The 16,365-nt window shown below is 28.9% G+C and overlaps 2 protein-coding genes across 2 annotated transcripts; both read right to left on the reverse strand.

The window, feature by feature from the left end:
• Nucleotides 1-658: 658 nt before the first annotated feature.
• On the reverse strand, nt 659-2,253 carry LOC133790174 (trans-resveratrol di-O-methyltransferase-like). Its single transcript, XM_062227708.1, has 2 exons — nt 1,274-2,253; nt 659-1,151 (listed from the first exon to the last, which is right to left on the reverse strand). The coding sequence occupies exons 1-2, from the start codon at nt 2,090-2,092 to the stop codon at nt 852-854; spliced, it is 1,119 nt and encodes a 372-aa protein (XP_062083692.1). The 5' UTR covers nt 2,093-2,253; the 3' UTR covers nt 659-851.
• An 8,371-nt stretch (nt 2,254-10,624) lies between these two features.
• Nucleotides 10,625-15,876, reverse strand: LOC133792680 (probable fatty acyl-CoA reductase 4). The gene is made up of 10 exons (XM_062230589.1): nt 15,743-15,876; nt 15,510-15,613; nt 14,417-14,619; nt 14,229-14,329; nt 13,568-13,766; nt 13,248-13,409; nt 12,715-12,796; nt 11,429-11,698; nt 10,924-11,054; nt 10,625-10,801 (listed from the first exon to the last, which is right to left on the reverse strand). The coding sequence occupies exons 1-10, from the start codon at nt 15,819-15,821 to the stop codon at nt 10,639-10,641; spliced, it is 1,494 nt and encodes a 497-aa protein (XP_062086573.1). The 5' UTR covers nt 15,822-15,876; the 3' UTR covers nt 10,625-10,638.
• Between the last annotated feature and the right edge of the window lie 489 nt (nt 15,877-16,365).

Consider the following 16,365-nt stretch of genomic DNA (forward strand, 5'->3'; position numbering starts at 1 on the left):
TATAAAATTTTATTGTTTGAATTTTTAACATATAATTTTATGTTGATTACAAATTTTCTTTTTCAAATAGGGAAATATATTATAAATATTTTTGAGAAAGTACAAAAATTAATAGTCTTCTAAAATAACAATTTTTTTTCACACTAAATTGCATTGGTTTTTAACTAGAATGCAGATTGAATTGGATGAATACCCCTATCTATTAACATGTTCCTCAAATACCTTAACTCGAAACTTTAATACGACAATCTTATTTATCAATTTACATCTTTATCATGTACTTTAAATCTAAAATATTTTACTGCCAAATGCTTCATCACAAATTTTTAACATTGTATGGACACTAACACGTTATTGGTCAAGCATGAAACGACTTTATTAGAAAATATGTTTATTATAAGCATAACACGAAGCACAAATGGATCAATGTGCTAAACAAATCTGGGCAACATAACCCGACCCTATTAGAACATTTAGATACCTCTAATTCCAACTACTAATTGGCATAAACATTTTGATTCATCCATTAAAATCCATATCTACTAACCAACTATATTAATTGTGAATCATACATTTGTTTTAGTGTCGACCAAATCTATTAATTAAATTCAAGAAATGAATCTATTCGACAGAACAATTCCACCATATAGTTACTCACAGAACTAAGATCTCTAGATCATGAAGCTTTTATTTCCATTTCCATTACATGAAAGTAAATTATACAGGAAAGTCTTCGGATAAAAAACTAGAGTTCCCCTTGCTGACGAACAAATTTGCATATTGACAATGTTTTTGTAATCATATGCTTATTTCAGGGGTCGCATAATATATACTAATCTTGTTTGATTCTATCAAGGAAAAACCTCGATTAGTGATTTTAAACCAAATACAGGTGTAATTTTATAGCTATTGAAACCAGCTTCCAAAAAGAGCTTTTCCCAATCTTTTTGGATTCTCTCTCTCCCAGTGATCACAGCCATTAGGTACAAATCAAATAAGAGCTTAGCTTCTAATACTTCACGTTCATCTCTTTGGCTATTTATTACCATGTCTATTATCACAACCTTTCCTCCACCATTGCTTGAAATAGCGTCTCTACAATTCTTCAAAATGGTCAGGGCTTCCTCATCACTACAACCACGAAAAATAGACTATATATATATATATATATATAGTGTTATTTATCGAAATTCTTAAAGAAAGAAAAAAACTAAGAAACAATAGCACTTTATATGTATACATAACATTAATTTCATATGGCAAACAAACGCACCTTGAGTAGAATTGCATCAGCTTGAGGGATTGCTTGAAACATGTCACCCTCAATAAACTTCAAGTTTTCTGTATTAGGAAAATTGGCAACCATATGAGATAGTTCAAGCACTGAGCATTTCAGGTGAGGAAATGCTTCAATGAGAATCTTGCAGACTTCTCCCGTACAGCCGCCTACATCGACCAATGAATCTATTCCCTCAAAAACAGGCTTGAAATCTTTAATAACAACCTTCAATATTCCTGAATCACTGGCCATTGCTTCATTGAAATGATCAACTTTAACATTCGTGCTCCAATACTCGTAAAAGCTCATCCCCTCACAAGCTGACTGAAACGGCGTTGTTGGACTTGGAGCTGCATCTTTCTGGAGCCAACTTCCAAGCAAATGGCATGATGTTAAAGCAACTGGATCAAGAATGTACAGAACATAGGGGGACAAGCTTGGGACCTCATTATTGCCTTTAGTCAGAAGCAATCGAGATGAAGGTGAGAGCCCATATGCAACTTCTTCTTCTTCTTCTTCTTCATTTTGGCTAGTAACTTTCTTTGCTGTGAAGAAGCCAGAGTGTACTAATAGGCGCATCAGACGATGGACGAAGCCAGTTTTGGATGGAGGAAGTTGAAGGGCAGAGACCAACTCAGGAAGAGTAATGGGTTGGCCTTGGGCATTGTTGTTGATTATGTCTGGTATGCCTAGCTGAACTGCACATTTCAGAGACATAGTACTCATGTAGCTAAGCATATGCTTGTACAAATGGGCTTGACCTTGGGATAACTCACTGCTACTACTTCCTTCCCCATGAAAGAGAGCAGCCATAATGGTATTGTGTTTTCAAAGATACTTTTCAAAAGTTTTATGTCAATAAACTGATAATAGGATGAGATTTTGATTCCTTTAAATGGAAAAGATTGGTGGACGTTCCTTCACTTTCAATTACTATTCCATGACCCATCTGTTCTTTCTTTAGGATCACATATATATTTAGTATCACGTTTCATATCCACTCAGGAAGAGTAATGGGTTGGCCATGGCCATTGTTGTTGATTATGTCTGGTATGCCTAGCTGAACTGCACATTTCATAGACATAGAACTTATATAGATGATGTGGAACGAACAATACCACAAGTCAAAGCTTTTTTCAAAAGTTTTTTTTTATATATATATGGCCAAATATCAATAATTCATTACTCATTTCTTGTATGATTTGGAAAAAAATTAAATAGTGTACTGTGCATACAGTACACTAAAAGTAAAAGATAAAGTTTTCTACAGCTATCTTTTTATGGGGATACGAGTTTGATTCCTTTATATGGAAAAGAGGGATAAGGGTTCCTCTACAAACATATGTGTATGTATCATTACAACAAAATAGGTTCCGTCGGTAATAATACTAGAATCCACCGGTAATAGTTGGTCGGTAATTATGGTTATTACCGACGGACTGGCACTCTGCTGATAATATATTAATACCGGTAGATTATTAAGGGTGGACTCCGCCAGTATACAAAGTAGTTAACAACGCATTTGACTTATTTAATATTGGCGGATTAATAGGGACGCGATCTGCCGGTAATTAATTAATAATCTTTTTAAAAAAATAAAAAATAAAATCCATTTAAATTTATTTAATAATAAATAAATAAATTATAATAATTATTTAAATATAATTAAATTTAACATAAATTAAAATTAATTATTAATAACACAATTAATATTCATCAAACAAAATTACATATAAACTAATCATAAAATAAACATAATAAAATATCAGTTGTCTTAATTTAATTAAAAAATGTAAACTAATTATTATTGTTTGGATCGGGCAAACCATGAGAGAAATATTCATTAACATTCAGGTTATCTTCACCAATGTTAGGACGCGGCAATGGCGGTGAAGCAAACTGTGGTGCTAGTGGTGAAGGGTAATAAGCATATGGACACTATTGCGAAGATGATCCAAACGAGTCCCCAAACTCACGATGCCTAGGATGTGACGTCTAAGTTCCTGCAGGGACGTTATTATTTAATAAACAAAATAATAATTTTTCTTAAAATAATTTATTAATTTGATAATTACTGATAAATTTTAAAATTAAATTAATAATTATTTAACTTAAATAATTATAAAATTATATCATAAGTTAATCAAATTATTATAACTTACACTAAATTTTTTTAATTATTTATTTAATGAAAGAGAAAATAAATTAAAACTTAAAAAATAAAGTAATTTCTAATTAACTACTGTTCACATAACATATAACAAAAAAAATTAAAACTAGTTTACTTAATTAAATTTCATGAAAAATTCGGTAGCATAACAGTTTAATACGACCATTTCAAAAATTTTAAAATCATGCACTCAGAAAATCCTAGAACATCTATAATGACACATAAAATATTTATAAGTAACCAATTTATATTATTTTAAATTTTAAAAACTCAAACATATATAAAATTGTTAACACATAGTCAAAATTTTCTAACACATACACAAAATAATATATACATAAATTACATAAAAATATAATTTTCCACTAATTTCAAAGCGGAGCAACAGACTTTAGACACAAAAATAGAATATGTTATAAATTTAAACAAAAATTAAAAAAATTAAACAATAAAATTTAAAACACATACCATGGGGGGTGTGGAGGGCTCGAGTGGAGGGGCTCGAATGGGGGTGTCTTGGGTGTGGAGGGGCTCGGGAGGGGGGTGTCGTGGGTGTGGAGGGGCTCGGGTGGGGGGGTTGATGGATGTGGCGCGACTCGGGTTCTAGAGGGTGGGCAGATGATGGAGAATGGGGCGGAGAACAAGGGCTTGGGGGCGGAGAAGACAGAGAAATTGAAGAAATGGGAAAAGGGAAAAGGGAAACTGATGAAAGGGGCGTTGGGATCTTTTATATAGAAGATTATTAGAGGCATTATTAGCGACCGACCCCCGCCGCTATTATAAAAACGGTCATAATTACACTTTATTAGTGGCAGGAAGTCCGCCGCTAATAATGTGTTGGACCCGCCGCTATAAGGTATTAGTGGCGCGCAGTCCGCTAGTAATAATTTGTGAGTCCGCCACTAATACCCATTCAGATGAATGCTTGGGAAAATTCCCACACTTTTCTTCTTCTTTATTAGCGGCGGACCCTCCGCCGCTAATATTTTTTTGTCCGCCACTAATGCTTTTTTTAAATAAAAAATTATTAAAGGTGGATTCAAGTCCGCCTCTAATGCATCCCGCCCTAATATTGACATTTCTTATAGTGTATGTATATATATATATTTATACAATATTTATGTTAAGTATGAAATTATGTTTTTACCTTGGAATATTAGATTGGTTGACTAGTTAGGAAAAATCAGGGCAATGCTAGTTCGACCACAAAAATTCCTGGAGTAAAAAAATGTTGTGAACAAATAGCATAATTAAAATGTTGTGAGTAAAAAAAATATCATTTTACTTTATTTGTTTACAAAAATCCTGTCTAAAAAAGTATTAATCACAAAAATTATAATTTGTAGTGATTAAATATGTTTTTAGTCCCAATAAATTTTATCAATATATATAATTTAACTAAAATTACATTTGTGGGAACTTGTAACTAAATTTTATTTCCTAATTAATTGCAAAAGAAATTTATTATAACTAAAATTGATATTTAGTCACAAAAAAATTATGTTGTGGACTAGAAGATTGTTCCTAAATGATAGTTTGTTTGTTAGTGATATATATATATTAGGTAGAAGCAACGTGCAATGGACGATTGCTTAGTTTTAAAATTATAAACATTGTCTATAATTTTAATAAAAACCGGTTTACTGTTTTTTTTTTAATATATATATAATAGAATGAATTATAATTCTGTGGTATATATAAATATTTATATCAATAATCTCTACATATATGACATCTAAAAACAACATTAACATATATATATATTTACATAGCTACATGACATATATATAAATTACAATAATATTTAAAAGGAAATTAATAATAGAAATGAAATAAGAATAGAAAAAGTCATAGTGTAGACAATAATATACATGCATCAACTATTTTTAGTTTCTAATGTATCTCACAATGTATTTTAGTGAATTGGGTGAAGAAAAAGAGCTTCAATTACTTGATAAAAAAAACAAACTAGCAATCACACAAATTTATAAGATAAAAAATAATATGTATGCCTTTATTATTTTTAAATAAATATGATTTAATTATTTAAATTATCATAAAATATCTTTAAAATATCCTATTTTAATTAACTCATTCATTTTTTAAGTTTATATTTGTTCTAGTTTTTGTATTTGATAGTGACAATAAGATATTATATATTATATGTTTAATATAATATTAATATTATATGTGGATTTTAAGTTTAAGTTTGTCGCTAATTGATTAAAGAATATTATACGTGGATATTATTAGAATAATATATAATATTATTCTAATACGTGAAGTTTAAGTTTAATTAAATTTTATTTAAGTTACGAAGTGTATGGTTTTATTATTTTTAAATAATTATCATTGTAAAATATCTTATTTTAATTTTTTAATTATTTATTTATTTAATTTTATCTAAGTTTAAGTCATATTTACAATCTACAATTAAATATAAGAATATTCTGTTAAATATAAGAATATTCCGTTAAAGCTTTAAAACAAAGAATTTATGTTATCTAAAAACTTTTTTATATAGAAGATATATATATACTAGGTAGAAGCAATGTGAAAAGCATGTTTGCTTAGCTTTAGAGTTGTAAACATTGTCTATAATTTTAATAAAATTTAGTTTACTATTTTAAATATATATATATATATATAATAGAATGAATTACAACTCTTCATCCCCCTTGAAAGAGAGTAGCCATAATGGTATTGTATTTCAAAGATATCACAGCCACCTTTTCGTATTCAGAGGAAGTTGAAGGGCAGAGACCAACTCAGGAAGAGTAATGGGTTGGCCTTGGGCATTGTTGTTGATTATGTCTGGTATGCCTAGCTGAACTGCACATTTCAGAGACATAGTACTCATGTAGCTAAGCATATGCTTGTACAAATGGGCTTGACCTTGGGATAACTCACTGCTACTACTTCCTTCCCCATGAAAGAGAGCAGCCATAATGGTATTGTGTTTTCAAAGATACTTTTCAAAAGTTTTATGTCAATAAACTGATAATAGGATGAGATTTTGATTCCTTTAAATGGAAAAGATTGGTGGACGTTCCTTCACTTTCAATTACTATTCCATGACCCATCTGTTCTTTCTTTAGGATCACATATATATTTAGTATCACGTTTCATATCCACTCAGGAAGAGTAATGGGTTGGCCATGGCCATTGTTGTTGATTATGTCTGGTATGCCTAGCTGAACTGCACATTTCAGAGACATAGAACTTATATAGATGATGTGGAACGAACAATACCACAAGGTAAAGCTTTTTCAAAAGATTTTTTATATATATATGGCCAAATATCAATAATTCATTACTCATTTCTTGTATGCTTTGGATAAAAATTAAATAGTGTACTGTGCATAACTGTCGGTGTTTCCAGCAACGGCGACACCTATTAACGGTTAGCATTGCCAACAACGAAAATATTTATTAACGGTTGGCGTTGCCAGCAACAGTGACACGTATTAAATAGTGTATTGTGGATGCAGTACACTAAAAATTATATATAAAGTTTTATATCATATGTTTTATATCTATGATCAGGTTTCATATCCAATCAGGAAGAGTAATGGGTTGGCCTTGGCCATTGTTGTTGATTATGTCTAGTATGCTAGCTGAACTGCACATTTCAGAGATATATAACTTATATAGATGATGTGGAACGAACAATACCACAAGTCAAAGCTTTTTTCAAAAGTTTTTTATATATATATATGGCCAAATATCAATAATCCATTACTCATTTCTTGTATGCTTTGGAAAAAAATTAAATAGTGTACTGTGCATACAGTAAACTAAAAATAAAAGAAAAAGTTTTATATCACATGTTAAAGATAAAGTTTTCTACAGCTATCTTTTTAAAACCAGCAGAGTGATAAGATTGGGGATAAGAGTTTGATTCCTTTATATGGAAAAGAGGGATAGGGGTTTCTGTACAGACATATATGTGTTAGATTTAAGAAATACTCGAGCAGCATAAATATCAATATTTCAATACATAATCATATATCTTAATTATGTTATTAAAATTGTTTCAATATAAAATCTTAAACATATTTCTATAGATCATTTGATAAATCAAAGAAAAAGATGAACATAAGAGCGAAAGCACTAACCTGAGGTTATTGTTAGAGATTGCATAGAGAGTTTAGATCTTCCTATATAATATGTATGTCTGTGAGAGAAGAGTCTCTCTTTTCTTTTATGTTAATGGGATGGCAGACAGATGATACATATATATATAGGAGACCACAACCTTAATTTATAATTAGTAATTTCCAATTTTTCCCATTATAAAATTAAAAAGGAAATTTGACTTTTAATGCATTAAGTGGTACTGTATAACAAAATGATACCAAACTAAAAAAACATCACATTTTTATTCTAGTATTCCTTGGATTCCAAAAAATGCCCCTATAATAAATTTCTCTCTCTTTTTCTCCAATTGTCTTCTTCCTCTCTATCTCTCACGTTTTCCCTTTCTATCTCTCAAGCTCTCATGCACACAAAAAAACAAGGCAGCTTAATCTATACGAATTTTCGAGCTTGGATTTCACGGGCAAGTTGTGAATCCTTTCAAGACAAGAACTTCATTTTGAATTTCAGATAAAAATCATATATTATCAATAAATATTGTTTGGCAACATATAAAAAATATTTTGGTAAAAAAATAGTTGGAAAGATAAAAAAGTTTAGTTATGAATTTTTTTTTTCCAAACAAGTGATAAACTTAATGTACTCATATTTTTTTCTATTAAAAAAAGTCTTTATGAAGTAATCAAATAAAACATTAATGTTTTATAATTTTTAATTTTTTCTCAATGATCAACTCATTTGATTTTAAAATGTAACATCAAAATGGTAATTTTTTAAAATGTTATTAAAATAAATAATTTAAGACCCAAAATTTTTTTTTTTTTTAATTTTTAAAAGCGTTCATCTTTAAAAATTCCAAATAAAATAAAGGGATTTTATTAATAAATTTAATTAAAAAATAGTGTGCATAAGGGTAAATTTTAAATAAAGGGATTTTATTAATAAAATTTAGAAATTGTTTCCCCATTTAGTAGTAAAATTTTATAATTTGTTTTATGAGTCAAATAAGTCAACATATGATGAGCTAGCCCAACGCCTTGATAAAGTAAACAACCGACTTGATTCTACAAATGATTAACTAAGTATTGTTGTGGAAATACTAAGGAAAAACAATATGATGCCACTGCCTCCGTCAGATCAATGTTTTGATACAAATGTCAGAAATTCTCCCGTCACTTCAATTCTAGAGGAATAAGATGATTCGTAGTTTTTTTTTATGTTTATTAATTCAAAACTATAAAGATAAATTATTATGGACATTTTATCTTTTATGTTTGTTTGTTTGAACATTTTATAATATATGTTTATTTTATTTTATAAAAGTTGTTTGTTTTTTAATTAATTAAATTAATTTATCATCTATAAATAATTAATTTTAAAAAATTTCTAAAATAATAATTCAACACTACCTTCTAATAAATTATATTATTGCATACACATATTTAAGTATAGGTAAATGTCAGAACCTAATACACAGCCACGTGGCCCAATAAGCTACTGCCATATGTAATACCTACCAATAAATTAAATTATTGTCTACACATATTTAAGTGTAGGTCCGAACTACCCCAGATTACCCAGAAATTTACCCAGTCTTATGGATACTTTTTTTTTGTAAAAACATATTCGGTTTCACTTATGGAGCCTAAAGTCGAAACCTACCCTCCATTGGCTTTCATAAAAAGCTTAACAATACCGAACAATGAACGTTGCTTTGAAAAAAAAAGGACAATTAAAAAAATAAAATCCTTTGGATCATGAAGAATAAAGAAAATTTTCAAAGCAAGGGATGAGATACTTACAGGAAATATATTCGGTGATTGGAGGATGAGATTCAAACCACGGAAAGCTCCTGGAAAGCTTCAGAGTATTTGGGCACAATGAACGGTTTTGGGAATTCTTGGGAAGAAGAAGGAAGTTTGAAAATTTGAAAAATGAAACTTTTTTAATGCACAGGTGGTGAGGTCTGAAACTAATCACCCTATTTATACGTAAACCAAGGAAATTGACCTAGACCGTTCGATGGGATTAATTCGAGGAAAAAAGTTGATGGGTTAGTCAGTTCAGTTCTTGAAACCCGAACGGATGCCAATCACAAGGAACCACGTGTCCAGTACTCGAGTAGTGGGCAGACATGATTTTTTGTGAAAGGAGTCTAAATGCCCCAACTGTGTATGTCAGAGAGTGACAACATCAAACACAAGCAAGAGCTTGAGGGGCAAATGTTGTACCCAAAATTCAGCACGAGTTCACTCACTCAACTCGGGTACAGCTGGCAGGTAAATACGTGGAATAATAACCAAGTAGAATATCTACTTATTATCCATGTGGACAGCTCGAGATTGTAATGGTCAGACCCAATGTCAGGCATCATGTGTTTACGTATCTAGACTTTTGCTGGTACAATTAGGGACTTTTACCAGCGCAAAAACGTGTTGGCAACTTTTCTTTCTTTGTAGTGATCACTAATAATAGAGCTTGGAATTGGAGAAAGAGAACAAACCCCATCTTTTTTAGGAATTCAGATATCATTATCATCCATTACCAATCTGCCATCGGGATCCTTTAAGAGTAATTTTCTTCACACTCTTTCTAATCTACGCCAAAGATTATTTATTTCTCAATTAAATCAAACAACAAATTAATCCCCAATTTTATAAAAATTTCAATGGTAACATACTTCTAAATACATAATTTCTTGTGTGCTCGATCTCTAAGATGATTACTTTTAAATTATATAGTCTTATTACATTATGAATAATACATTAAATTAAAAACACTACATAATATAAAAGAATCTCACTAGCAATATGTAGCTCAATTTTCTTTCATTTATGTGATTATTTTGATAAACATACACAACATATACAAATTACCAAATTATTTTGATGGTACTTGTAATTGCTACATAATTAAAAATTAAAATTTGATAATACCTAGTAATACCAAATTACCAATAACATTAGAAATTATTAAATTAAAGAAACATTTTTTGTAACCACAACTAATACAAATAATGTGGATTTATTTTATTTTATAATATTAGTTTATGGTGTCCAACACTCTATATAGCTATACTCGTGTAATTATATCACTTATAAACATAGGTTGTGAGGCCAGGAATGTGAGTGTTGATTAAGTAGTCTTCCCAATCAATAGACTTTGGATCAAAATTAAATGATCCAATTACTTTCACATTATTGTTATTCTCCTTTGCATCTTCTTGCAACCTCTCCAAGTTTGTATCATCAAATCTGAAGAAAATAAAGTTGAAAGTACAATTTCAATGGTATATTTATATAAATTCACTATTATATTTTACATAATAATCTTTTATTTTATTTTATTTTTTAAAAAAATATATATTATAACTTACATGCCCTCGAAGAGAACATATGATTTGTAAAGTTGTACCAAATACATTAGACCCTCAAGTTTCCTCATGTTTCTATTATGCATCTCCTTGCTATATCCAAGATTTGCTATAGTATTTATCAGGTACCATATCTGCATTCATCAAATCAAAAATAAAAATAAAAAATAAGAATATTTTTTTTATGAAATTAAGAGCACATAAAAATGAAATTAAGATAAAGAGCAATAATTAAAGAGAAATTGGTGAAAATAGCTTCTTTTTTTAAGTGATTTTGTACTCTAGCCTACTTTTGATAATTTTTTGCAAAATGACCTTTGTCTAAAATTCGACCAGTTGCCTAAATTTTTCGACCGAATGTTTGAATTTTTCGACCACGTGTCTAAATGTTCGACTAGCTATTTAAATTATGGGATGTCATTTTGCAAATAATTATTAAAACTAAGTTAGAGTGTAAAATAACTTTAAAAAATATGACATTTTACCAAAAGGCGCATAATTAAATTACCTTGAAAGGTAAGATGAATCGAATAGCAATGAAGATTTGGAAAGTAGTGATGTGTTTGAAAAGTGTGAACTTGCCAACTCTGATGGACTTTTGATCATCTTTGTTGATCAATGGATGTTTAGTGAAGTAACGAAAGGTCAAATTATATATTCGAGACATATTTATAGGATTTCTCATTGAGGACCCAACTTGGTAAATAATTCCAGAGAATTTTTTTTCATGAGCTTGTATGGCCATAATAATTGCATTTACCACCATGTCAGCTGGTATCTGCAATTTATTTCAATACAATAATTGTTAGAAAAAGAAAATTAAAATAATATAATAACATAAAAATGCAAGACTCTTAACTTTTTTACACATATGCACCAATATTCTCAACAAATAAAACAGGGTTTATGTCTTTTTAGACCCTGTATTTTGGCTCATTATTTAATTGGACTTTGTGTTTTGATAAATTATTTTTTAGACTCTGTATTTTCTAAACTAGTTCAAATAGACCCCTAAACATGATTTTGATCAATGTTTTTTGAACTAAAATCATAAATAATTCATCAAACTAACAATTCAGAACAAAAATAAAGTCATTTTACTTAAGAACTGTGTTGTTATATTCATTTTTTTATTCATCAAAATCAGGTTTATGGGCTTATTTGAACTATTTTACAAAATACAAAGTCCAAAAAATAATTTGTCAAAACACAGGGTCCAAACAGGTAATGAGGCAAAACGTAGGGTCTAAAAATATATAAACTCTAAAAAAAAAATATATCGTTGCTTCCCCATTTGACAGGGGTTGTTTATTTTTTTTATTTTTTTGGATGACTATTATATAAATATATTTTTTTAATAAAAAGTTATTTTTAAAGTATTTGAATATTAATTAAAAAAGATAAATTAAGAATAATAAAATTATTCTATTTTACAAAAATAATTTCTCAAAAAAGTCTTTTAAAAAAGATATATAGAATTTCTAGCCTCTAAAAAAATATTTTTTAAATTAAAAAAAAAACACTTTTATTTTTTTACCCACTCTCTCAAAAGCATTTTTTTAATCTTAGAAGCTAAAAGCAGTTTAAAATAAGTAAAGCCAGGACCGAAATTAATGTTATTACAAAAAAAAGTCATTTCTAAAAGGATTTTTACTATTAAATATCTTTAAAGTTTTTTTTTCTCCATTTAATAATTCAGTCTTTTTCAAATATATTACTGCAATTGTATATATGTGTATATTATAGATACATAATTTACTTATTAATATGTAGCAAATTAATATAAGGACATACCATATCAATTACCACTGTGGGACTTCCCAAGAAGCAATCTACCTTGCCTTTGCCATATCCAATAATAACGCTATCAACGGTTCTAATTAATGATTCCATTATTAAAAAAAACACACATTAATTAGTACATATATATAATTAGAAGACTTTTCGATAGTTACTATTTATGGGTACTAACAATTATGATGATGTGGTAATATTGTAACTTGGTATAACAAGTCACCAATAGATAAATATTTGTATTCTACATTAATTTTGAATTTAGTTATTTTTTTGTCATAATTAATGTTGTTTCCAATCAATGAGAGACACTAGCTATATTTAGAAATTGACATGCATTTGAAAAATGAAAAGTTTACAATATTATATTTTCATAATAAATACACGTTTTTTCATCAGGTAATCCTTTCAAAAATTTGAAAAAATCAAAATTTATTTTTAGAAATATTAATTAAAAACTATAAATATGGATCATTAATCTTAATCGAATAGTTAATATTAAAGTAACGCATAATTATTATTATTAGAATTACCTTAAACCTTCAATCCAACCAGAAAATGGCTCTTTGTAAGTGCTGGTTATCATTGTTGGACGTATGATATTGATGAAAACATCATGTTTGGATTGTTCTAAGCACATTTCTCCCATTGCTTTTGTAAATACATATGTATTTGGCCATCCAAATAGTCTTGCCCTTTTCATTCATTAAATTTACTTTGTGTGTTTAGCAAGAGACATATTATTATTATTATAATAATAAAAACAAATTAAGATATATAAATAGACATAGTTATATATTTGATAAAAAAAATGACTAAAAATAAAATTAAATATTAAATAAATAAATAAAACCTTTGAATGCCAAATTCCTTCATTGTGGTTGTGATTGTTTGTTGTGAAGCTTGTTGTTGCTCAAGTTGATACAATTTTTGTTGGGCAAGTTGATTTTCAACTTCAAAATCAAGTTTGGAGCTAATATTTTTCTTTAGTGTTTCACCAATTTCAAAGGCTTTCTCTTCTATTACTCCTTTCATTTCTCCACACACATAAGCTTCATGGAAAAAAGGGAGCATATTTTTCTAGTCAAATATAAAAAATATATAATTAAACAACATTATATAATATTTATATACTAATTAATACACAGTATAGTTGAATTGTATATATTCATTCGATCTAATTATTTTTTTAGTGTTTCTATTTAGCACTTTAAGGTGTCTAATACCACATGAGATGACGTCTTATAATTGGTTGGCGATATCACATAATATTTATTAAATCCAAATGTGTGAGACTCGATATTGGATTGCACCAATATCAGTACGTCAACTCCTTGTGGTGTTAAGCATCAGTGGTACCCCTTAACGATTCTCTTATTTTCTTAATTAGAAATTAAATTAAGCAAGGAAAAGACTTTTACTCAAATATATGTCAATAAAGTAAACTAATGAACTGGTAAAAACAAACTTAAATCATATATATATATATCAATAAAAAAAGTTAGACTAATTACCAGTAGATACATGAAGAAACACTTTTAGTTTGAGACATTTCTTGGCAAAGTTCAACATGTGCACCACTCCCATTGTATTAATTCCCAGAGAAACGTCATATCTGCAAAAATTCATTAATTTAGAGTACGTGTCATATATATATATATAATTATAAAAAAGAAAAAAAAAACAATTGTAATTAAAATACCTCTCATAAAAATCGGTTGTTGCAGCAGAATTGAGAATAATGTCCAAATTATTCCACATCTCATGCCTTAAATTAACATCTTTAATTCTGAGGTCTTCATATGAAATGTCTCCAGCAACTGCTACTAATTTTTGCTCTATGAAACCATCAAAATCTTTGCCTCGTTCTTCCCTTAAAACCCTGAACACTTCTTTTCCTATCACCTAATTATTAATATATTATTTAGAATAATTAATATATTAGAATGAATTCCAAAAATAAATAAACATATGAGATCAAGCAAGTACCAATTTAACATTAATTAATTTGAGGGTGGGCCAAACTCATGCACTCTATGGAGTTTGTGGTCAAACATGTCATTAAATAAATATATATAGGAATTTCTTTAGATAGGGGATCAGTACTCTTGTCCTTACCGTATCAGTATTTTCTATTTTCAGTACTTGAAGAAATTATAACCCAATTTTTTTTTTTTGCATGATCACGTACATTATAGTTATAACATGTATATCCTGTCAATTTTTGAGAAATTCTGAATAATTTACTATGTCGAAATCAAAGTTCAAACAGTCAGTTGCACACATGCCTGATTTTTTTTTATACGCGTGAAAATCAGACTATTTAAACTCTCATTTCAGCACTGTAAATTTAAATTTTTTTTAAAATTGACGGAATGTATTTTGTAACTATTATGTACGTTGTTATATAAAAAAAACAATTTGAATATAATTTATCCAAGTATCGCAAATAAAAAAAGACGTCACTAGGGTATGCATGCGTGGAAGGGTTACCCATAAATATGGTTTTATATATATATATATATATATAATCAATATTAATACTATGGTACTTGGGCCGATCAACTAACCACGACTACATGTTTAGTAATTTTAGGGGCGAATTATATATTATGATCAAGTCATATCACACCCATTTATATATAATAAAAAACAGAAAAACAAAATGGAACTCTCATATATATATATATATATATAACCATGGTTCATGCATGTTTTTGTATATATATATATAAATATATTGGGTACGTACGTGCGTATAAATATAATGTATAATAAGGAAATTAAAAATGAACCTGAGTATGCATGCGATGGGTTGCGGAGTTGGAATCTGAAGCCCTTAAAAGAAGATAAATCCTCTTCACTTTTGGCGAAACTCTTAGTATTTTCTCCACAAAAACTGCATCTTCTTCCATTCAATTATATGTACTGATCAGTAAATAAACTATTTATATATTTATATATATATATATACACATATATAATAAAGTACGTAATTATATATATATATATGAGAGGTTTCACGTACGTTTTGCAAGAAACCCAGTGGCACCCGTCACTAAAATTGTCTTGTTTTCCAGAAATAATTCCATACTTTCAGTTCCCATATATATAAATATTTATATATATATATATATCAACAGAGAGAGAGAGAGAGTTGAAAGAAAGAAATATAGTAGTGGAGGTAGCTTTATTGTAAGAGCTATTATAGCACATAAGGCTATTTTATAGCATAATTTGTGGGTCCCCTAGTTGGACCATTACACTATATAATACTTTTTTATATTTGGTTGGGTATAGAAAGAAAATATTAATGGGAGTTAGAGAATAATAATGGGGTGTTTAGTATGGTGGTAGGGTGAAAGTGGAAATAAGAATCTAAAACTCTTTTTTTTTTAATTTTTAGAGGTAAAGTTAATAATTTTCGTGGACCCCACATATATTTTAAGGGTAAAGTAGGGATGCATATTTTCTCCATAGAGACGGGGCCCCACGGGGACTCACCCCTAATGGGATGGAGAATCCCCGTCTAAATGGAGAACGGGGCGGGGACGGAGATAACTTTCATTCCCCAAATATTAAATGGGGCGGGGACGAGAATATCACTCTCTGTCCTGACGGGACCCCGTTTAAATTTTTATAATATTTTAT

The sequence above is a fragment of the Humulus lupulus genome, chromosome 7 (genome assembly GCF_963169125.1).
Source record: "Humulus lupulus chromosome 7, drHumLupu1.1, whole genome shotgun sequence".
In the NCBI taxonomy this organism is placed as follows: domain Eukaryota; kingdom Viridiplantae; phylum Streptophyta; class Magnoliopsida; order Rosales; family Cannabaceae; genus Humulus; species Humulus lupulus.